The 25,277-nt window shown below is 31.1% G+C and overlaps 2 protein-coding genes across 5 annotated transcripts in view; one reads left to right on the top strand and one right to left on the bottom strand.

The window, feature by feature from the left end:
* The window catches only part of LOC139516394 (signal-induced proliferation-associated 1-like protein 2), a 51,428-nt gene extending 36,778 nt beyond the window's left edge, over window positions 1–14,650 (top strand). For all 4 annotated transcript variants that reach the window (XM_071306463.1, XM_071306467.1, XM_071306464.1 and 1 more), the window contains 9 exons: window positions 1,308–1,504; window positions 3,214–3,260; window positions 3,788–4,067; window positions 4,407–4,503; window positions 5,223–5,382; window positions 6,171–6,331; window positions 7,707–7,834; window positions 8,903–9,048; window positions 9,765–14,650. In XM_071306463.1, coding sequence (XP_071162564.1) covers window positions 1,308–1,504; window positions 3,214–3,260; window positions 3,788–4,067; window positions 4,407–4,503; window positions 5,223–5,382; window positions 6,171–6,331; window positions 7,707–7,834; window positions 8,903–9,048; window positions 9,765–9,908 — 1,360 coding nt within the window. In that variant the 3' untranslated portion in view covers window positions 9,909–14,650. The remainder of the gene's footprint in view (window positions 1–1,307; window positions 1,505–3,213; window positions 3,261–3,787; window positions 4,068–4,406; window positions 4,504–5,222; window positions 5,383–6,170; window positions 6,332–7,706; window positions 7,835–8,902; window positions 9,049–9,764) is intronic.
* Window positions 14,651–18,174: 3,524 nt separating this feature from the next.
* On the bottom strand, window positions 18,175–25,227 carry LOC139516391 (KIF-binding protein-like). The gene is made up of 2 exons (XM_071306461.1): window positions 24,992–25,227; window positions 18,175–19,872 (listed from the first exon to the last, which is right to left on the bottom strand). The coding sequence occupies exons 1-2, from the start codon at window positions 25,102–25,104 to the stop codon at window positions 18,261–18,263; spliced, it is 1,725 nt and encodes a 574-aa protein (XP_071162562.1). The 5' UTR covers window positions 25,105–25,227; the 3' UTR covers window positions 18,175–18,260.
* Between the last annotated feature and the right edge of the window lie 50 nt (window positions 25,228–25,277).

Here is a 25,277-nt window from a genome sequence, read left to right as displayed (position 1 = left end):
ATAGATTCATTAATATAAGTAGAAATTTTGTCAAATAGTTTGGTGTCCACCTTGACTATATGCAAGGAGAAGGATTTATTTATTGTTATTGTTAACCCTTCAAATTCACCTCTCTATAAATCCTCTCAAATGGTATTTTGCAAGATCATTTGTTTGTATGGAATTGTGAAATTTATTGTTTAGATGACACACAAAAATTGAAAGGCTTACAGAATGTAACATTTGGGTTACCAAATCATAGTTTTCAAGACATACACAAAATAAAGAATGGTAAAGGTTGTTCGTTGATTGATGAAAAATCCATAATAATACTTTCGGGTAAATTTCTAGTTAAAATTTGAGTTATAGATTGACTTTAAACTTTTATTTTTCTGCTTCAAAAGGAATACTATTATTGTTATGTCCTTTTTTCCTGGCATAAGGGTTTCATAAAAAAGTACAACCTTGTATTTGGTAGGTTGCCAGCAGACAAGCCCAGTATAATCATGTTCATGAACCACATCTTGTGTACCCCTATAATGTACTGTTACTCCACTGTCCCTGGCTAGGGGAGGGTGGGCGTTTTCTAACCTGTTTATCCCCACCGCATTCTGTATGTGCCTGTCTCAAGTGAGAAGCCTGTAATTCACTGGTTGTCCTTTGTTGCTGTGTTACATATTTGTTTTTTGTTCATTTCTTTGTACATAAATTATGTCATTAGTTTTCTTGTTTGAATTGTTTTACATTTGTCATGTCCTGGCCTTTTAAAACTGACGACTATGCTGTATGGACTTTGCTTGTTGTTGAAGGCCATACAGTAACCTATAGTTGTTTATTTCTTTGGCATTTGTGATCTTGGCAAGAGTTTTCTCATTTGCATTCATGCCAAATGTTCTTTTTTATATTTACACACCAAATTGCTTATAAGAATGATTTTTCGGTTTCCAGATTAAATTTTTTTTTATTTATTCTATTTAATTTGGATTTGGAACATAGCTTTCCATTTTTCTCAATTCATGTCATTAAATCTATAGCTCTGTATTTCATTAGTACTATTTTAATGTTTGTATCAGTTAACTTGAAAGTGTTCCCATTTACCTCTTGATATCACATTTTCATACAGGAATGACTTGTTTTCTATTCTTTTTTATGTTTAACTAATTCAAAGGCATCAAATAAGAACTGATACATTACATCATCATTAGTGCAGATAATACAAGATCTCATCCTCTCCAGCTTTAGTAATATTACACAGTTATAGAATCATCAATTGATATGATCATTTTCCATGATCCCAAATTCACATAACCATGCCATATATATTTCAGAGTGGACATGAAGAATTCACCATTTAGTATTGTGACCTCTCAGAATAGGATAGGGACCTCAAGTCTCCAGCGGAATACCTCTCTACAACATGCCTATACAGATTCAGTCCTTGACAAGAACCACTTCAGTAGTACTGAGGATATTAAACATGAACGTAGTAGTTCTAGGGATAGCTCAGACTATGCCTATCTCATAAGTAAGTATAATACATGTCTGTTCGAAGTGTAAATAGATAGGACTCCTTGTACATATATTTTAGACTACCAGGAATATTTGGGTCTGCACATCTCTTTAGGTGATTTACATGTATTATAAAGAATCCCTTACAAACATTCAATATAGTAGATTTATTAATGTTGTAACAGACTATAACCACAGTACATTGCTTACTGCTTATAATCATAATAAAAGGATTAACATGTTGATTCAATGTTCTTGTCAATTGAAAGTTTTAAATGGTAGCTTTGGGTATAATCTTCAAAAAGGGAAAAATTTTGTGACAGATAAGCAAATTTCTTTAGTTAGTAAGAAAGAAGAAATTAAGTAAAGTGTTGAACTTTGCCTAAAGAGAAAGAAAAAATAGATGTTATGTCTAGGGAAGTGAAGATTTTTCTTCTTTTTATCCATGGGCCATTTCATTTTTCATCAAGAATAATTTGAAGTCAAACCAGGTTAAATGTAAATAACATTCCGTTGAAATAAACTTCGTCACTAGCTAATAAATAATATAGAATTCTGACATTAGATATCAGAGATATATTATTACTTAATCTGCAATAATTAATCATGCCAGTTGGCTCCAGGCCAATTAATTAAATAAACCACCTGTATGTAATAGTACATAAATATAGACAAGGAGAAACTATTAATGTGAGCTATTACACTTTTCTCATCTGATTGGTATGATAAAAGAATTATTATACTCACTTTATCAGGTAAAAGGTTTCATATTATCTTAGTTTCGTGTTTGTTGCATTATGCATTGAATTTTCCCTTGAGGTAACAAGTTACATGTTATTTATTATAATCTTAAATTCTTAATACTGCATTTGTTTACATGAAGTACATATGTTTTAAACTTAAGATAAACTAGATATGTTTTGAGCATTGACTTCAAAATCCCCTGTTTGTATTGGGAAATTTCATAACCTCTTCCTACTTACGGTAGTTGTTTTAAGAGACTATGAATATCAAATATTGAAAAAATTCTTCAAAGATTGGTTTACCTATTTTCTCATTTAGATAGAACACCTGAATTTTGGATAAAGTATGATATAATAAATTGCCAAGGTCTGGAAAATATTTTAGGCAAAATGAAAGTATGAACAATAGTTTAGAGAACCTTTTGTCATTTCCGCCCCTATTATCACAGATTGAGACAGGTGAGGCATAGATATGCCAATTCAAGTTAAAGATGAACTTAACCCAGTTTTTAGATAAGTTTAAATCTGTACATGTCATTGGTGTAGATGACTTCTGACCTTGACCCAGTTTTTTTTTAACCTCAGTGTTTTGTGTATTTGACCTTGACCTAAATGTCATGAAAACCATTCATTATTGTTGAGCCTTCAACTTTAGTCGAAAAAACGAGACAAAGTGATCCTACATTCCATCGGCGTCGTCGTCAGTAGATTTTCGTAAAATTTTGAAATCAAATATCCATGATAATGCAATATTCTATAAATCCACGAAAATTGGTACCCATGAAAAGATACTATCTTCACTCTTCATCTAGTGGTTGTGGATATTTTGGTTTCTCATACATTAAAGTACAAATGACTGTAAACCATTGGTTGGTGACCATTGTTTAGAATGTTGTTGAACGCAACTTTTTGATGCAACAGGGTAGGCTTTACAATATATTAAAGAGAATTTAACATTGTAAATTATTTCATTTCTTTGTAGGTCCTACTCCTATGACCAGAACTAAAGGGAGCCAGTTTAAATTTCAAGTAAGTTGAAGTAATGGAAAGTTTTGAATGACAATAATTTAACGAATAGCATACTGAACCTGAACAAATATTCAGAATAATTCAGTATATTTATGAAGATTGTACTTAAATAAGATTGTGCTTTGATATTGCAGAATGTGCTAATCTATTTCTGTATTAACTCAATGTTTAGAAAACTTAAAAAGGAAAGGATAGGGATGAAAGACTCTGAGTGGCTAGGTAATCTAACTTGATTTTGAACTAATTAAGGGAAATTGATTATGGATTTAGATGAATTTCTTAAATAATTGGATGATGAAACAGTTCTTCCCATGCAAATTTTTATCACATGATAATTTCTTGATACATGTATCATGTTTTATTTCACTTTGAAAGATGACGAGAGGAACCTTATAAAGTATGGGACATAGATGAAGATGAACCAGAAATATATTAATTTCTGCTAGCTTTTTTTGCCCTTAAAGGTGAATGTAAGAACACTATAATGTAATATTTTTTGCAATACTCACAATTATTTTGTTTTACAGGGACCCAGTTGGGCCAATAGTTCTGGTGACCAGTCAGATCACACCTCCAGTATGACGTCTATATATAGTGCTACAGGTTATAGGAAACCAAACTTTTCTACAGACAATGCAGTTCAACATGGAAATATTGCATTAGAATTGTTAAAACAGTCACAAAACACAAAATTCTTATTAAACAGGGGACCAGAACAACCAAAATCCAATAACTTAAGTGATACCTCATTTTCTAGTGGTTCTAGTGGTGGACCAAAAAATACAAATAATAATACAGATAGCAAAGGTAGGTAACTCAGTATCCTTATTCTTTTAATTCTTCTGAATTATACAAAAAGTAAAGGCATATTCTTCTCCATTGATGGTAAAGTAATAACTGTGTTTTATTGTATAGCAAAGGTAGATAACTCATTATCTTTATTCTTAAAATCATTCTGAATATACAAAAATTAAAGATAAAAGAATCTTTATGGTTTGCTGAAGTTGAGGTGCTCAATTCAGATTAACAAGCTGATTTTATTTGAGTTCCAAACTATAATGTGAGCAATAACCTATTTATTTAAAACTGTTTATTGCTATTGCTGATTATAAGTAATTTTACGTTTATGTACATTTTTTTTTACAGAAGATGTTTCAAGGTTTCGTCAAAAGACGAACACAGCTGTACATAGAACAGAATCGCCAATAAGCAGTGCTAACAGTAGTCCTAAAACTTCACACAGGTAATGCTTAGTATTCCTGAAGTTATAGATAGTAAAGTCTGTAGAGCTGTTCAAAATGTCTTGAACATTGCATAGATGTGCATTTGTAATGTTGAATATGATGCTAGTATAACTGTTAATTTTAAATTCGGAAATTGTTCATTTATTTTCTAAAGATAGAAAATGAAAATAAAATGAGAAACAAACAAAGTTGATTAGAGAATTCAAATGAAAAACAAGGATATTTTTTTTCTGGCCTAATAGGAAAATTTATAACAAAATTTTACCAAAAGTAGTATGAAAGATTTAGATGTAAGATGATGCATTTCACATATTTGTAAAATTAAAACACTATTTAGCCTAGGCACATATGAACTTATTAAATTTTTAATCTTTAATAAGATTAAAATTTGTATCCTGTTAAAATTTCTTTAATCTAAAAAAAAAAAAGGATAAAAATATGTAAAAGTTTGAAAAAAAATAAATGGGTTTGTATTATTTGTTTAGGAGTAAATAGTAAGTATTTTTTTGTCAATTTTAAATTGGGAAAAAAATTATTGGTACACATGTTATCAAAATAATGAAAGTGAATTATTACTTATAGTTTTGATGTAAAACTCATATTGTTACATTGTTACTTGTAGTATAATTTATAATTCAGTTTGATATGAACTCTTTTGATAGTTGATAATTTACACAAGGAGACTTAACCATAAAATTTAATTTAATTTGTTTTGTAGGAATTTGTATGGGACATCTTCGGAAGAATCTCTCAATACAAGATTACGGCCAGGTGTCACAGGGTCCACAAAAGTCTCAAAGTCGGATAATAACTTTCAGACTGAGTTGCAGCGTCTTATTGATCCTGAATTGGCAGATCGAGATCTGAAAGGATATCTGGTACATAATTTAATAAGATATACGGGAAAAAACGTTTTTATTTTTTAAATGATGTCTGCAAATAAAATACTGAAAAAAATATATAAAAATATAAATTGTGTTATTCACATCTAGTTCATATAACGAATTTTCATTGATATTATTATTCTATATTAAAGTTATTTTGATTTCAATTGACAGACTTTTACATCAAGATATACAGTTCTGTTAGCAAATATGATGCACCTCAGACTTTGAATAATTGAGTGATGATTAAACCAATTGATTTTAATGTGAAAAGGAAATTTAAAAGGTCTGAAATTGTTTCCTTGACCGTAACTGCAGGCCTTACACAGGGTTTGGCATAACCCTTAAACATGACATGACTCCAGAATGTTTTATTGGGGAATACATCATTTATATCAGTGGACATAACTTAAAAAATTATGAAATATTGTGTATAGTATCTCTTTAATCATCATGTTTAACATACTGTGGATTCATTTATTTTCGTGGGTACTAATTTTCGTGGATTGAACAAAAGTTGAACTTTGTGGACATTTAATTTCGTGGTTCTGCCAAAGTCTGTATGCATGTCTATGGAAAATTTGTAATTCTTTGATCATTTAAATTCATGGTTCTCCTGTACCCACGAAATCCACGAAAATTGGTATCCAACGAAAAATAATGAATCCACAGTATTTATATTTTAGATGAGTATTGTAAGGTAACTACATGAATAATATTACTTTTAGATAACTATTTTGAGTTGACTATTAATAATACATGAATAATTTCAAATTTTGCAGGGTAAGAAATCAGAAGGACGTTATTCCTCTAGATTAAAGAGAACCATGTCTGATGAAAGCTTACATAACCAGAAGTTCAACTCTGGGCCAATAAAACTAGAGACACATTTAACTGATGTTATATTTACAACAGCTTCTCCACCACAAAATAAAGATCTGAGGTATTAATTTATGTTGATTTTGTCTTTGTTGAATGTATGAACTTTGAAGTTCAGGAGGATTGTTCTGTGAAAATTAGAAGTTTTGTGGATTTTTTATTGGTCCTGTGTTGCCACAATTTCAGTTGTATTAAACCACAAATGACTGTCGTGATACAAAAAGGTCTGTGACAATTATTTGACAATTTTTCCACTGCTAATAAATTTTAAAAAGTTGATTAAGTTAAAATTTGCTAAGTGGTGAAAGGAGTAGGTCCGGTAAGGACCGATTTTGGCCTCAAATTTCAGGTTCATCTGATGAAAGATTTTGACCACTTTTTAAACACTTTAGTGTCTATTTTATTTGAATTAATTAGTTTATGTAAATGATTTTAACAGATTTAGTCATTAAAAACGATCCGATTGAAGCTCAAATATGAAAAATCTGCCTAATATGCCGAAAAATGTCCCTTTTCAGATGGTTTTTGGTAAAAATGAAAGTGGCCGCATCCCTGTTCATCCTCAACCTTTATATATGTTATGTATTATCATAAAATACAACTTACATTTCAATATTAAGGATGAACACGAATGCGGCCACTTTCGTTTTACACAAAAAACGTCTAAAATTTAACTAAAATGCTAGAATTATGAGGATTTCAGTAATTTAGCATGACTTAATGGTGCTAGTACCGGATATATGTGCATTGTATTGTCAAAAACAGCCCATATTTATGTAGCAGAAGCATTCTACTGTCCAATAAATAACTAAAGGTTTACATTTTAACAATTTTGTAAAACAGCTATATTTTGGGGCCAAAAAGGGGTCTTACTGAACCTACTCCTTTCCTATTTCTGTTGATGATTGTGAATTCCCTGTAATTATCTCTTTGTTTACTTTATATATGTATTGCAAATAAGAATGTAAATGTTCTAAGTTACCAGCAATCACCCTGTTTCACATTGAATTACTCAACACCTGGAAGAGTGATTTTTAAATGAATCAGATTTTTTGTACTGTAGATAATATGTATAAACCTAGGAGTACAGTTCTTTGTTTTGTTCAAATTTGTTTAAAAAAAGAGTACGGTACACCAATAAAATTAGTCCACCCACTACAAAATTGTCACATCTACAGATTATTGTCTTAAAACTTTTTTAAACAAATTTTAAATGCATTTATATCATCAAATTATTTTAAATGGTATCACAAAACCAAATTAATTCAAAATATTTTGAGGGTTAGATATAAATATATAAATGATTTGCATACTCAACATTGAATACAAAAAACGTGAATTCGTTATAATAAACATTGTTCTCTAAAGAAGAATATAAAAGAATTATTAGTGAAATTTTTTGTATGGAGTAACTAAAATGACAAAAATATATTTTACAGTAAAAGGCAGTCACCAGCAGTGCCAGCAGAAGACAATCAAGCATTAAGCAGTAGTGTTCCACTTCCAGAATCCACTTCAGGATTGGAGTGGTCAAGTCTAGTCAGTGTGGCTACAAAAGCCATTGAAGGTGAGTCATTCATACATACCTACAGTAGTCAAGTTAGTAGAGCATCATTAGTACAGGGGGATACTTATGAAAAGATTATCTAGGTTTAAGTAATATCTCTGATTACTTAATAATCCAGTTTAAAATCATCCACACAGGGTTGGCAAAATCCTTGGTTTTGTGATTATTACCCAGCTCAGTGGGAAATACTGGGAAAACTTGGGTTTTACTGGGTTTTACTGGGTAATACTGGGCAATACCGGGTATTATGCAATACTACCAAATTGTTTTAAGATATTTATAAAAATAAGACATAAAAATTTGAATTATAAATAAGTTTACTTGTTTGAAACCCACTTATAATACAAGTACCGTGGTAGTGTACAAAATTTTTAGATCTGAGAAAGTAATGTTCTAGCAGCTCTGAGACAAAGTAGTGTACATGAAGACACATTATTCAAATAGGAAAATCTTTTCTAATATAATGCACCAAAAAAAATAATATTCCCATTCTTTCTAGAATAGTTAAACTGTTGAAATAAAGCTTAAGAATTCAATTTGTATTTTTTTTTTCACAATAGCTATATGATGCTTATAATCAGTGATCCACAGGTAATCAATATCAAGTTCAGAGTGCACAGTTTGAGTTAATGTGGCTAAAATGTGATGAGGTTTTATGCTGACTAAGCTAATGCAATTCAAGAAAAATGTTACGCACACTGAAAAAATGCAATCTGAAAATACTATGACACTCAAAATGCCAAAAATATGCCAATTATTGCTGAGCGTTTTCAACTTTTATCAAAATCATGAAATTCAGCAAAGTAATCCATGTTATTAGAGTGATTAAGTTATAGAACAGATTCCTCACAGAAATAAAACACATATTTATATAAAATGGTTATCTTTTTTTTTAGTACGTATACGTAAGAAAAAACCCAAATCAGGACTTTGGGTAATTTTTTTGTTTTTGTTTAGTAGACTCAATAAAAAAGGTTGAAAAATCTGGTTTAATTTTTACTTCAAATGTACAAGTATCTCATTTTAGATGATAATGTATGTTGTTGATTGTCTGTTTTCTGTTTATAGGTAGTACAAGTAAATCCAAGCCAATGGAAACAAAACCAATCAAACATGACAATGTACCTATATGGAGATCTGTAGTAGCCAACCCACAAAAAAGAATCACAGAGTTAGAGGGTAAAGTCAACCAGCTGGAAATAGATCTGGCAAAGGTAAGGGGGCTTAGAACCAGGAACAATAAATTATGCTTATCATAGAATGATAGATATAAGAAGATTTGATATGAGTGCCAATGAGATAACTATCCATCAAAGTAACAATTAGTAAAAAGTAATCCATTATAGGTCAAGGCAGAACATTCAACACAGAGCATTGGCTCACACCAAACTGTATAGGACCCCAAAAATGAATAGTGTATAATTATTCAAACAGAAAACCAACTGTCTAATCTATATAATAAAACAAGAAACACATATGAATCACACCAACAAAAGGCAACCACTGAACATTAGGTGAACATGTAACATAGCTGAATAAAACTGTATTATGTATTTTCCAGTTCACTCTTGAACTTTCTGCTTACTGAATACTTGCATTCTTTCACATAATGGAGATTGCCTGAAATAATCTTCCCACTTTTCTCAGAAACTACAAATCAAGGTTTTCTGAAATTTGAAATCATTTAAGCATGCTTTACTATGTGAAGCATTTTTACATCCAGCAATCATCAAATTTCTGTTTATCAAATACTTTAGCTAGAGTATAATTACTAAGCAATAGCTCACAGTTCAACTTACTTCTGATTTCTTTAGACATTCATTTCCTTTTGATTGACATGTATATATGTTTTGGTAGAAGAACATATTTAAAATGTTATGATTGCATCAATGAAGTCCTAATTAATGTCTATGAATCTTTTCTATTTTAGGAGACGAGGGAAAATGCAACCTTGGAAGAGGAGGTTCAAGAACTAAGGGCTGAGAATGCCAGGTTACAAGAGGAATCTCAACAGGCTGCAGCACAACTCAGAAAGTTTACAGAATGGTTTTTCAAAACCATTGACAGAACATGATCAATTTTATTACCTCCAATATAGGAGAATATAACTCAAATCCAAACCATGTGATGTTGATCACTAAAATGGGACAGTTTGAATATTCTGTTTGTGTTGGCAAACTGCTGGAAATCAAAGGTCATTTGGAGGATATATTATCCTGGTACAGGGGATCAGTCAAGATCTTCTGGTTTATTTGAGACTTGAATTCATAGGAAGTTAGTTATAAAAGACAGTCTGGATATTTTGTTGGAAAGATAGATCATATCATGTTTTGATCTGATGAAGTTTTAGTGTTTATTTTGAGGGAGTATAGCCAATATTTTTTTAAAACATTGATTATTTGATCCATGAAGTTTATTTTCTAAACAAAAGCATAACTTATATTGATTTATATTATGTGCCATGTATAAAACAACATACTTAAGAACTCTCTTACTAAGACTTTAAAACAAACAATTAAAACTGAAATTCACAAATGACAGTTCTTCAGTGGTACATTGTATTCATGGTTTATAATGGTTTTGGAATCAAAATTTTTTATAAAATGGAGCTGATTCATTAATATGATTTAAAATTTTGACAAAGAGAATACATGTTTTTTTTTTCCAAACTATGTTATAGGAGACGTTAACAAACAAACAAACGTCACACTTTTTGATATAATGGGCACAGGGAAGTCAAATGATACAACTTGACAGAATTTTAATTTCAAACTAGTTTGAAGGTTTAAGATTATTTTAAAGTGCCTGTGAAATATTGTGATCTTGTCTTCCTTAATACATGTATATCCACACCTTAAACCATATGTTCTTTCACAAGAATTATTTTTCAGATTTTGAAAAACTTTATCAATAGTTCATGCCCTAAGCATCTATCTATTGCATCTGCATAATGAACAAGGAACATAACTCAAAATAAAAAATGTACTGGATTGATGGTTATCTCCCCTGTTATCTCCACAAAATGTGAGCTATTCATGCAGAGATATTACGTTTTAGTACCTTTGACTTCATACCAAATACATACATTATACCTATAATGGTTTACTTTTATAAATTGTTATTTGGATGGAGAGTTGTCTCATTGGCACTCACACCACATCTTCCTATATCTATTATATAAACATATTTAAAAATTCCAACTAAAATAGCAACTTCCATGATTCAAAAAAACAATAAAGATCTGTAAGAGCAGTATTTAAAATCTGTAAAAATCTGTTTATGTATGAGCAAGTCACATACTTTGGTAGGAACAAGGCAGCAACATTCTTTGTAAATAATGCAGATAGTTATCATTATCATCAAAATACAGTTTGTAGTTTTAACCTTTGAACTCATTAACATTAGATAATTGCATTTCACTATTTTAGACAAATCATTATTTTTATATTTGTAATTTAACAATTTCAGATGTGTAACATTTGTATATTAACAATTTCATGTTTTGTATAAAGCAATTTTAACATGGGTCTGTTTGATTACTTTGTTTTAAACGGACTGAATGCCATGGGTCGGTTTGAATACTATATTTTAAATTTGCTTAGCCTTTCAATTTTATTTAGAATTTTTTTATGATATATCTACATGTACATGTAAATGCAGAATATTTGAAATGATATCTGTACCAAAGATGTTAACTTTGATTTTATTACAGCTAAATTCATTATGCATGTAGAGCAAGACTTTGGTTCACTTGCTTGCTTTGTTTGTATATTGTACAATTATATTGGGATAACGTCCATTGAATTTAGATATTATATATACAGGTTTAAATATACTTATATATATATATTGTTTGAAGATGTCAATTTTAATATCAAAGCTTGAATAAAAGTTTATACAAACAAAGCAAGTAAGCAAATCAAAATTTTACTCTACAAGCATTAGGGAATTACCTGTAATGGTAGATTTGTTTACAGGTCATTTACAAGGTGTATCTGTAATACAGGTATAAGCTTCCAACATATCTATTTTAGATTGAATTATCATAAAAAAATCTTTACTTTTTTATTTACATCCTAGACAAGGTTACGGTGGGTTCATTGATTGTTAGCTATTTTTATATTTACCACCTTTGCTTTTTCTGATTTAGCAGGGTATAATTATTGTTATCTAGAGGTTTATTTTTCTTTCTGTCCATGGTTGTGATAAGAATACTCAAGTAACGTGATATAAATCCATGATACACATATCATACTACAAGACCTTGTGCCTTCTACAAACCATTGCCATAATGTACATATATTGTTATCATTAATTCTTAATCACAATTTTTAGTAGTAGATTCATTCATTAAACCGTGTATATTTTATGAATTGTTTAATATAAGAAGGCATCTTGGCTTAATGTTCATGATAGTGTCCCAAGTTCAGGTTATACCAGTTAAGATTTATATTTGTACTTTTTTCTGAAACAATTCAGCAAAATTTTTCTTGCAAACATATTCAGTATTCAGGGTGGATTTAATAGCTGCTATAGTTGGATATTAGATAATGTTATAATTTTATAATCAACTCTTTATTCCGTAAAAAAAACCAGATCTAAAAGTAATGCAGCATACCTATATTATTTGTACATGTTGGATTCTGATAAACAATGAACAGGTACCGTTTTGTGGGATAAGAAAGAGGATTTAGGGCTCTGATCTGTCCGAAGACAGGTCAGATATTTGAATAAGTTTTGTAAGTTAAGCATCCAAAGTTGAACAGACTTTGTGTCATAGTTGATGAGGGGTATTGTTGATTTAGTTTTGATTTTAATTTTTGAATAAATTTTGTATCCAAGTTTTTATAAACAATGTTAACATGCCAGACAGATTTACTATATAAGGAAATTATTATTCAATAAAGCAGTATTAATATTTGATAAAAAGAGCAATCACTATATAGATATATAATTGAGGCCACACCAAAGTTATTAGTTGTTTCATTGACGTGCTTGTTTTTACAAAAGGTTGATTAAAATTTAGACAAAATTTTTCTCCATTTCCCAATTTCACTGTTTTAATCAGATGTGGAACTTTTAGATAGAAAGCTACTTTAGCTTTCACTAAAATAAAAAAAAAAATGAAAAAAGATGAATTTGTGTCCTAAGCATATTTTGGGCTGTTTTTTTTTTTTAAACCTCCATAAAAAAATAAACAAATGTAGCTTTCTAATATTTTGAGCAAAATAAAATATGACCAGCTAATTATTTGGTGTGGCTTCAAAAAAGATGTTATTTAAAGAGAAGTATATATTGTTTTTGTTAACTTTATATATACATGTATATGGAGCAGAGATATGTATATTATTTTACTATTGATAGAAATATTTATACACAACATGAAAGGAAAATTTAAGTTTTAACTTTAGCTGCACAGATTATTTTTTTGTATAACTTTTAATAGCTTCAAACTTCAAATACAAAGTAACTCAAAATATATATTAAAAGGAATCACAGAATGCTATTTACAGAATAGTGCAGAGTTTAGTATAGTGGAGAATCCACCAAGTCAACTATTTTCGCATAGTTAATGCTCCAAAGTATTCTTGATTATTATACTGACTTTCATTTATTTACAAAACCAGTATAAAATCAATCTCAGACTATCCATTTTTGAACAGTAGCACGAAACTGAAGAGAAGTTCTAAATACTCAAAAATCTCCCAATAATTCTTTAATGAGTTGCTTTTCAGATTTAGATAAGAATTGCACTATTAAAGCTCTGCTTACTTGTTAGAACATACAAATGACTATTGACAACAGCAGCATAAACTATTACATGTATTAGGCAAAGGAATGCGATTTCTGAAAATTTATTTGAACTTTTGTTTGCCAAAAATGAAGAAAAAAAAGAATTTTCCAAGGACATTCTGACAGTGATTCTTTGAAGATCATATTATTGGCTTTGTTGTTGTTTTTAGCCACACATGTATATTGTGCTATGATATACAACATGTAAAGGTCTTACAAGTTATTTAACTGTCATTATTTTTCACCTCTATTTTTACTTGTGTTTCTATTTGTCAATCCAAAATAAAAATTCACATGTTTTCTCTCAGGATATTTTCATGTTTGTCATTTGTATTCATTCAGATTTTTAGTTGTTTCCAAATTCACGAAAAAGAGAAGGTATTCAATCTTCCTAGGAATGTTTGATATTCATAAATTGACAATTGTATGATTTCTATCCATTTTCAGTCAATGCATATTTTCTTTATCTTTAAGTAGGGATTCTGTCATTATCCTTATTAAATTATTATTTCTTAAATTAGGATTAATTTCTTTAAAACATGTTCCTGATATATACTTAAGTTTCTTTGTTTCTCAGTATTTTATGAAAACATGCTATATGAAAACACTTGTTAAATGCCAATAAAATGTCCCACATTTGCAAAAAGAATGTTTTATTTACCTTAACCAACTTTTTAATATGATGACATTTTTCTTGAAATCATAAAGATATATTTTAAGATTTGCTAATAAAACATGACATCTGATAGCATGACATTTCCAATTTCATGTAAAAAATGAAAAAAAATGTTTGTTTTTAATTTTTAAGAACATTTGAAGAAAGGTATTCTGATAAACTAACAGTAACTTTATGCCATCAATGATAAGTTTTACTGTGCCATTTTAGTGCTTGGCACATCTATGTTATGTTTTTGTCGTTATCTCTGATTGTCCTGTTGTTGTTAATTGTCTAGTCGTTTTATTTATTCATTACATCAGGGACTATAACCTTTGTAAATATTAAAGTTTATAAAACACTTTGAATTGTATTTGTTTTATTTGCTTCAAGTATAAAAAAGAAGATGTAGTATGATTGCCATTGTGACAACTATCCACAAAAGACCAAAATGACACAGACATTAACAACTATAGGTCACTGTACGGCCTTCAACAATGAGCAAAGCCCATTCAAGGCCTACAAATGTAAATACAGAAAGAAAAAAGCTTTAAGGCTGGACTTATAATCCTATAAATTTATAAAACTGGTAGCTAGTTAAATGGAAAAAAAGACATGTGGTCTGTTTATGTGGTTTATAAGTGTTGCTTGTTTTTTGTTTTTATATAGATTTTATATTTATACCCCACGCAACAAAGTTGCGGAGGGTATAATGTTTTTGACCCGTCCGTCAGTCCGTCAGTCCTGTTTCTTGTCATCGCAACTCCTCTCAAACCACACAACAGAATTTCACGAAACCTTTTCAGATAATAAGGACATACTATGTAGTTGTGCAAATCGACGGGAAATTGCGATTCAATTTTTTTTCTAGGAGTTACGCCCCTTTGAACTTATTTACTTTAATGTACTACTGCAACAGTTTGTCATCCCAACTCCTCTCAAACCACACAACAGAATTTCACGAAACCTTTTCAGATAATAAGGAAATACTATGTAGTTGTGCAAATCGACGGGAAATTGTGATTCAATTTTTTTTCTAGGAGTTACGCCCCTTTGAACTTATTTACTTTAATGTACTACTGCAACAGTTTGTCATCCCAACTCCTCTCAAACCACGCAACAGAATTTCACGAAACCTTTTCAGATAATAAGGACATACTATGTAGTTGTGCATATCGACGGGAAATTGCGATTCAATTTTTTTTCTAGGAGTTACGCCCCTTTGAACTTATTTACTTTAATGTACTACTGCAACAGTTTGTCATCGCAACTCCTCTCAAACCACACAACAGAATTTCATGAAACCTTTTCAGATAATAAGGACATACTATGTAGTTGTGCATATCGACGGGAAATTGCAATTCATTTTTTTTTCTAGGAGTTACGCCCCTTTGAACTTATTAACTTTAATGTAATACTGCAACAGTTTGTCATCGCAACTCCTCTCAAACCACGCAACAGAATTTCACGAAACCTTTTCAGATAATAAGGACATACTATGTAGTTGTGCATATCGACGGGAAATTGCGATTCAATTTTTTTTCTAGGAGTTACGCCCCTTTGAACTTATTTACTTTAATGTACTACTGCAACAGTTTGTCATCGCAACTCCTCTTAAACCACACAACAGAATTTCATGAAACCTTTTCAGATAATAAGGACATACTATGTAGTTGTGCATATCGACGTGAAATTGCAATTCATTTTTTTTTTCTAGGAGTTACGCCCCTTTGAACTTATTAACTTTAATGTAATACTGCAACAGTTTGTCATCGCAACTCCTCTCAAACCACACAACAGAATTTCACAAAACCTTTTCAGATAATAAGGACATACTATGTTGTTGTGCATATCGACGGGAAATTGCGATTCAATTTTTTTTCTAGGAGTTACGCCCCTTTGAACTTATTTATGTACTACTGCAACAGTTTGTCATCGCAACTCCTCTCAAACCACACAACAGAATTTCACGAAACCTTTTCAGATAATAAGGACATACTACTTAGATGTGCATATCAACAGGAAATTACGATTCAATTTTTTTTCTAGGAGTTATGCCCCTTTGAACTTATTTGCTTCAATGTACTTCTGCAACAGTTTGTCATCTCAACTCCTCTGAAAACACACAACAGAATTTCATGAAATTTTGTAGATAATAAGGACATACTATGGAGATGTGTATATTGACAGGAAATTATTATTCAGTATTTTTTCTTATACAATTTTTTTTTCTTATACTTATTTAATTTCTCCAATGACAATGTGGGGACGTGGGGTATGTGAGCGTGCTCACTAAGGTTCTTTAATGGTTTTTCTGTTTGAATGGTTTTACACTAGCAATAATTGGAGCTCTTAATAGCTTGTCATTTAGAGTGAGCCAAAGCTCCATGTTGAACGCCATAACTTGACCTATAATGGTTTACTTTTATAAATTGTTACTTGAATGGAGAGTTGTCTCATTGGCTCTCATACCACATCTTCCTATATCTATACAACAATGACAAAATTGCCTTAGAAATATAAAGACAAGAGCACTTACTAGTGCACACTCTGAAATGTTTTGCCTTCTGTACTTATAATTGATTGTATGTTGATAGTCCAATCAATTAACTTTCATGTGGACTTAAAATGGTCAAAGAAAGTGAGATCAAGGTCATATAAACCATTCTGGAAATACATGTACACATTACAATCATCTCAAACACCAAATATACTTTAAATATAGTTGACCTATTGCACATCTACATGCAAGAAACTTAACCAGGAAAACTTAGCATTGATCAATTGCAATGAACCATGAAAATGAGGTCAAGATCAGATGAACCCTGCCAGACAGACAGGTACACCTTGCAATCATAACGTGCTTTAAATATATCTATAGCATATAGTATATAGCATATATATGTTCACTGCTCTAAGAAACAAACTTAAGGTAAACTTTAGATTTACCAATTAACCATGAAAATGAGGCCATGGTTAGATTATAATTGCCAGACAGGCATATACACCCTACAATCATTCCAAACACCAAAAAACCAAATACAGTTGATCTATTGCTTCTAGTATTAGGAAAAACAGACGTTAAAACTAAAACTTAACATTGAGGAATGAACCGTGAAAATGAGGTCAAGGTCAGTTGATATCTGCCAGCTGGACCTGTACACCCTACAGCCGTTCTATACACCAAAAATAAAACATTCCAGACTGACATGTACACCGTTAAATATTTTTACACACAAAATATAGACCTATTGCTTATATTATCTGAAATATATATGAAATATGAAATAAGCTAGTTAACTAAACCATGAAATGAGATCAAAGTTTAATGAAAACTGCCTGATGGCCATGAGGATCATGCAACATATATGCAAATACCAAATATAGTTGCCTTTTACCATGATTACTCATTATTAGAGAGAAATTAAGAATAATAAAAATCTAAACTTTTTTTTCAAGAAGTCACTCAACCACAAAAATTATGTAAAGGACATTGAACATATGACGGAAGGAAACTTCATAACGTAATTTAAGGCATCTATATTAAAGGTATGCAGAATTAAGGTCTTCTACCTTCTGAAATATTAATTTTCTAAGAAATTTGTTTTTGATGCCATCGCTGGATCACTTTCCTGATGTTGAGTTTTCTGTGACAGAAGTAGCAGGCACAACCAAATCTAAAAATCAGGTGATGCCAATTTTTCTGAGAAATATGGGTGATGTAAGTTGCTCGGGAAAGGTAAAAAGTTTCTGCTTTCCATGTGACACCTATTGGTCATCACGTGTCTGCTATCTTACTCAGTTTTATAAAATTATAATTTTAAACTTACAAAAACAAAAAACTAAATGCTAACAAATCTGTACTTTGTACCTTCCCTGCTTCAAATAGCAATTTTTATGTTATGTTCAAGATACATTTTATTTTAGTGGTCAGTGTATGAATTAGATACAAATGCATTTTATAAAAGAATCCATTTCCTATATTTCAGCACCTTGTCTTATTTTCTCCATTTTAAGAGGAAGCAATGCAACCATTTCTTGGCAAATGTTTAACTCTTCAGGGACAAGAGCTTCAATGGATGGATGTTTGTTACAATAGTCAACAACAAATTTATAACAATTAATACTTTTCTGAATGTTTGCTATTCTTTGTTTTACATCGGGTGTTACAAATTTAGAATGCAGTCTTCCCTTAGAAAACGAAGCCACCAACGCTGGTCGGACATCTTCCGATGCAAATTCTTCAGGAAATTCAGTTTTACCCATTGGTTTTAAAGTGTCTAAGTAAGCATCATATTTCAAAATGCTTTGCTGGGCCAGTAGGTTTATTTTCTTCAAAGCATGGGGTGTCGGTCGCACTTCCTCATCTTGTAGTATTGCCACTTTTAAGTCCAACATCTGACTGTAAATCTCTGCTACTTCAAACATTAACTGCCTAACGGCAAGAAGATAATGTTGAGGATTCAATTCATTTATCAATGCAGAAATAATGTCTGCTCTTCTTTTATTCATTTTACATTGTCTTTCCAAGTCCATTTCAAAGAATGCTAAGTATTTATACGCTGTACTATGATCTTGACAAATTTCAACATAGTCGCTACATCTACCATCTAAAGCATAAAATTCTTTAGCTGAATTTATCCATTGCTGAATTTTTAAGAATACTTTTCTAGCCTCTGTGAAATCTTTCACCATTTGGTCAGTTACCTGTTCTTCCCTTGAGGTTACTTCAAGGTTAAACTTCCTAAATTTTTCATGAGACGTTTTTAAAGATGGCGCTCCATCTTCGTACATCAAACTATTTTTAGACGACTCTATCAAGGCTAGGCCGTACTTTATCCAACATCTTTCTATGTCAGCTTTCCCTTGTTGAAGCTTTTCTTTTGCTTCTTCTGAAGAATCTGGACTTTCCTTGTCTATGGCTTCCTGATATATAAATTCGGCACACGCCAAACAATGCCGTGCCAAAGTATAATCATCTGTAGATATGAAGTATTGGGATAATGTCGCTGCACAAAGTCCCCATTCCATTGGTTCATATGTATTCCATTCCAACTGTCTTTCTAGTGTAATTTGACAATACTCAGCAGAAAGCTCCTTTTCATCCAGTTTAGCATACACCTGTGCCATGTAATATAGAGTAAGCGTGTATGTTTTTTCAAATTCAAGATTTCGCTTATGCTCAATTTTGTCTTCATCCCATGGTTTTTCTAAATATTCTTGCAGTGACTTAGGTGCAGATCCACATTCTTCTTTGAAATGCAGATACTGTTGTTCAGCATCCTTCAAAAATTTTAATGCTTTATTATAATCCCGCCTGGCCGACCATAGAATACCCAGATTGTTTAGGAGATGTTGGTATACATTAACTACATTATTTTCAAATTTGAATTTTTCTAGGTCATCAATGCATTTCAATATCTTTTCTTCTCCAGTTGCAAGCTCTTCTGTGTCTATATAATTGATTGCTAGCTTTAAATTCAAAACAGCATTTATAGTGTGATAATCTTTGTTTTCCTCATCCCCTTCAAACAAATGTTTCAACTTTTCCTGCAGTTCAAGATATATTTCTCTTGCTTTGTACTTTGACCTGTAAAATTAAAGAGACTTATTTAATATTTTTAAAACCATACAGACAATCAAATCAACTATGTTATAGACCCATTGGTGGCCTTCGGCTGTTGTCTGCTCTATGGTCGGGTTATTGTTGCTTTGACACATTCCCCATTTCCTTTCTCAATTTTACCATAAACTAATAAAAGATATCAGGATTCAAATTTTTTTTGCATTTCACCTACAAAAGACTACCGGTAATCAATGATGCTCAAATAAAACCAGACGCTCCGCAGGGCACAGCTTTATACAAATGCAGTTGGTGCTAGTATGGACACAACATTCAAGCTTAATACAGCTCTGAATTTGGATTGTGATTAAATAGTTGACACAGCATAGGTTTCTGACACAGAATGAATGTGGTCTTATATCCAAAATTTAAATACATGGCCATCAGGATTGATTCAGCATATCAAAGAATCCCAAATATTCAATTTTTGTTAAAATCAAACAAATTTTATTTTGGACCCTTTGGACCTTAATGTAGACCAATTTGAAAATGGGACCCAAAATTAAAAATCTAAATACATGGTTAGATTCGGCATATCAAAGAACCTCAACAATTCATTTTTTTATGAAATCAATCAAAGTTTAATTTTGGACCCTATGGACCTCATGTGGACCAATTTAAAAACGGGGACCAAATTCCAAAAACTCAATACAGGGTCAGATTCAGCATATTTAAGAAAGCCCCAAATTCAGGAATAAAACCCCATTGAAATTGGTCAAGAAATAAGCAATTTATACAAAGTATTAGAAAAGGATTGTTTTTGGCTCCTTTTTGGCCCTTAATTCCAAAACAGTTTGGGCCATAACCCCCAAAAATCAATCCCAACCTTCCTTTTTTGGAGTGGAACCTTGTGGTACAATTTCAGAAAGATTCATACACTTACACACAAGTTATTAAAATTGAGAATGGAAATGGGGAATGTGTCAAAGAAACAACAACCCGACCATAGAACAGACAACAGCAGAAGGTAACCAACAGGTCTGGAAATTAGAAAAATACTTATTTTGACCCCTTCTGGGCCCTTGTTCCTAAACTGTTGGGACCATAACCCCCAAAATCAGTCCCAACCTTCCTTTTGTGGTTTCAAACCTTGTGTTTAAATTTCATAGAGATCTATTCACTTAAACTAAAGTTATTGTCCGGAAACGAAGTGTCTTCGGACGACGCTGACGATGATTATGACAACATTGTGATACCAATATACGACAAAAACAATTTGAATTTTTGCGGTCATATAAAAAATATGAAAAGGCCAAATAAAGTACAATGTTGAAGAACAATGACTACACAAGGTTTTAAAGCTAAGGTAATCTACCACAATCTAGTTGGTCTGTCAGAAACCATCTGAAGTAGAGATATTCAAGCAGTGAAGTCCCTCAAACAAAATGTTAAATTTTTGCACTTTTAATTAAGTTGAATAACAGTTGAATACAAAAAAAATTTGTAAGGGTTCCACGGAACCCAGTGTCTCGCCTACTTATGCTGTTATTTGCAGACTCAACAAAAATGATGAAAAACATCAATAAAAATTTCCCTCTCGATATTGTCTTTTGATTGAAAGAAGCTTCCAAGTTTGGTAAAAAAAACCAGGATAGTTTATGAATCTAATAAATGTTTTATAAACTTTAACTGCAGACTGTATGTAATGTTAACTGGAAGAAAAACTAAGTCCATTTATAAGTAAAATACGGAAAAAGTGATTTTTTTTTTGTTACTTCTGAATAACATCTTATGATTAGAAACAAGCTTTTGTCTAAGTTTGGTAGAAATCCAAGATAGTTTTAGAACATTATAAAAATTTTAAAAACTTAAACCACAGAGTGAATGTTTTGTTTCTGGCAGAAAACTAAGTCCATTTATAAGTAAAATACGGAAAAGTGGAAATTTATTTTTACAAAATTTTCTTCTTGATACTATCTTATGATCATAAAGAAGCTTCTGTCCAAGTTAAGTGCAAATCAAGGATAGTTTATGAAAGACTCAAAGTAATTAAAATTTTAAAAACTTTAACCACAGAGTGAATGTAATGTTTCCTCGCAGAAAAACTAAGTCCATTTATAAGTAAAATACGGAAAAGTGGAAATTTATTTTTACAAAATTTTCTTCTTGATAACGGTACTATCTTATGATCATAAACAAGCTTCTGTCCAAGTTTGGTACAAATCAAGGATAGTTTATGAAAGTTATTAAAATTTTTAAAACTTTAACCACAGAGTGAATGTAATGTTTCCTCGCAGAAAAACTAAGTCCATTTATAAGTAAAATACGGAAAAATGGAATTTTATTTTCACAAAATTTACTTCTGGATACTTTCTTATGATCATAAACAAGCTTCTGTCCAAGTTTGGTAGAAATTCAGTATAGTTTAAGAAAGTTATTAAAATTTCAAAAACTTTAACCACAGAGTGAATATTTGTGGACGCCGCCGCCGACGACGCCGAGGGAATGTAGGATCGCTTAGTCTCGCTTTTTCGAATAAAGTCGAAGGCTCGACAAAAATGTATGTAGTTTCTGTTACAGCTTTTTGATTGTGTACTTCATACATATAAATGTCAGGTTTGCTAATTAGATGACCTTGAACTTATATACTATAGAGTAATATGGGGTTATGAATTTATACCACATGGCAATACTTTGGTTGTGAATTGATTTTTACAATGGATATTAGTTCTTTATTTAAATAACTTTTGGTGTTAACTTTTAATTTAGGCTGTGGCTATTTTGCCCGCATCAGCAAAATAAAATAACAATTTCAAATTTTGCTGGCTCTGATTAAATATCTAAATTCAAGAAGTCAAATTAAAATAGCTTTTTTCTATAGAAATGGTTTATAATTTTGTTTACACATACATGACATATATACATTTCAAAGAACTGACTATTATTTCAAAAGCAAGTTAGTTGAATTCAAACATTTTTGTACATGTCTGTGGTTGACTTTTTTATATTTTTTATTAAATTGTTGATGCACTGAAATTTTTAACATGTATATTTTTTTTTATAAAATAAAGAAAAAAACCTTTTTTTAATTCTTATGCATACATGTAGCATTATATAGAGTGTGTGACTGATTTTCGAAATTATTTCAGCTGCATGTACATGGTTTGATACAATTTCATTGCAACAAATGGGATGCTCTTTATGATTTTTTTTCTTTTAACTTTGACTGATAAATGTTTTTAAACAATTATATGTACATTTTTGTATCTCAAATATTATTAGCTGTTTCTGGGAACAGTATATGTCAGTATATCTGTTTATATGTTCCTGGCTGTTTTCTTATTGAAATACTGGTGTATCAGTAATTATTTAATTCTTTTAAGTTGACAGTGCACATTTTCATAGAACTTTTCAAAAGCAAAATCAAATTTCCTCTTTACAAAGTACAGGCAAATAACACAGTTATTATTTTATTGCTGGTGCCAGTAAAATAGCCATTTCTGCAGCTTGAATTTAGATATTTTAATCAGTGCCTACAAAATAGCCTCTGCCTTTAATTCATGCAAGCACCTGTTCATTACTGAAGAGCAATATTAGTATTATTAAAGTATATAATCTTTTACATTTTGTGAATGTTTAATTTGAAAACAATACAGTTAATGTTATGAATAGGTCCTTGTATAGTCACAAGTGTTTCTCGTGGCACCAAGAACGAGGGTTGATTTGAATATACACGTAACAATGTAATGTATAGTATTAACTGAATAGTATAGTCACTGTGTACATGGTGTAGCTGTATCAGGTCCATTTGCGCCCAATACACTTTCACATCCCACATGTTCGCCCCATAAACTTTCGACCCAATTCTTATTCAAATTCCAGTTGCATTATTAGATTTTTTTTTATACATGTACAAATTTATTCTACCAAAATTAAAATTTAGGAATTATTATGTGAAATATGTGTTTTTTTTCTTTTTTTTATTATTGATTTGATGATTAATTATTCAAGGTTAATTATGTATGATTGCTGATAATTGCTATTCATACACAGCCAAAGGTATTATTATTGTGTGTTTGAAAATCTGGTTGTTGTTTTAGCCTGCTTTGAAGTAAATACTGCATGTATTTAGTTACATTGTGTAAGTAAAATGTAGTATGAATAAAACATATTTTTGAACAGCTTGATCCCTTTGTCATGTTTGTTCCCACTTTATTTATATTAGAAACAATGATTTTTTTTGTGTATAGCAATGCACTATTTAAACCAAAACATAGTTATTTATTCAACACAAAAAAAAACCAAAACATTGTCAGATTTTCACTTACATGACTTTATTTTGAAACAATGAAAAAAAAAATGTCTATAGCAATACACTAACCATGGAAACATGACTTGCGCCAAAGGCACAAAAACTTGATTACAAAATTATATAAAAAAAAGTGCAAACATTTAGGGAGCGAACAGACTTTGGTTGCAAATGTCTAGGGTGCGAAAGTGAAAGGGGGTGAACATGAAAGGGCACGAATGTAGGCGAACTGACCAAATTCTTTTGTGGAAGTCTACTATACCCTATATGAGGATAGTAATGGGGATACCTTCATGACGTATAACGGTAAAAATTCTTGCCAAATGATGTTAACGATAATTTTTAGTGCATGACAATAAAATGTACACTTTCTTTTAGACGATATAACAATCAGCGGAATTTGACAAATCACGCTATTTTTCCCCCCAAAATAATGGTAACGTAATTATTTTTGAGACATTTGACGAATCACGGTAAAAAGTTAAACAATTTGACATTAACCGTAGCCAGTAATGACCGTTTGACGCCTGACGGTAAAGGGCATTAACACTCTCCTATATACACTTACAACTGACTTTAAATTATAAATACATGTAATTGTAGGTCATTGTAGGTCTTCTAAAAAAAATTCAAAAAATGCACTGGCACTTGTTTTATGTGAAACGGAAAAGGAAGACCTCTACCATCAAATGAAACAAGTGCATGTGCATAAATCGAGGCATACATTTATGTCTGGCACATGCATCCATCTCAACCGACACTGTCACTGGCAGAGTCTTCCAGTGACACTCACTGACAGTGTCGGTTGAGATGGATGCATGAAGCTAGGCTATTTACCTGTATGGATCATCTTCTGGATCGTCGTTTAAGTCCTCATCTGACAGCTTCGTTGCACTGTCGATACGTTCAAATCCTTCACTACTCAAGAAATCTTGCCAGGCTTTAGACATGGTGAAAGTGTAGCGAAAGTGATTGTTCCAGAATAAAATATGCTAAATTTTTCAGTTACTGGTTTGGATCTTATTTATTGTTGGTTGAGCCAACGCACTGAGCGAAAATAAATCTGGAACCAGCAGTCATAGTAACAGACCGGTACCGGTTAAAGTGAGAATATTTTCCGAAT

The sequence above is a fragment of the Mytilus edulis genome, chromosome 3 (assembly GCF_963676685.1).
Source record: "Mytilus edulis chromosome 3, xbMytEdul2.2, whole genome shotgun sequence".
Taxonomy (NCBI): Eukaryota; Metazoa; Mollusca; class Bivalvia; order Mytilida; family Mytilidae; genus Mytilus; species Mytilus edulis.
Note: the sequence above shows the minus strand (reverse complement) of the source record. Positions and strands in the feature narration are given on the sequence as shown.

Bases quoted from the DNA above. Each gene is read 5' to 3' on its own strand.
- LOC139516391 (XM_071306461.1), bottom strand. From the start codon at position 25,104: ATGTCTAAAGCCTGGCAAGATTTCTTGAGTAGTGAAGGATTTGAACGT. The intron at 19,873-24,991 runs GTAAATAGCCTA...TTAATTTTACAG, and splicing joins CCAGAAGATGATCCATACAG to GTCAAAGTACAAAGCAAGAG.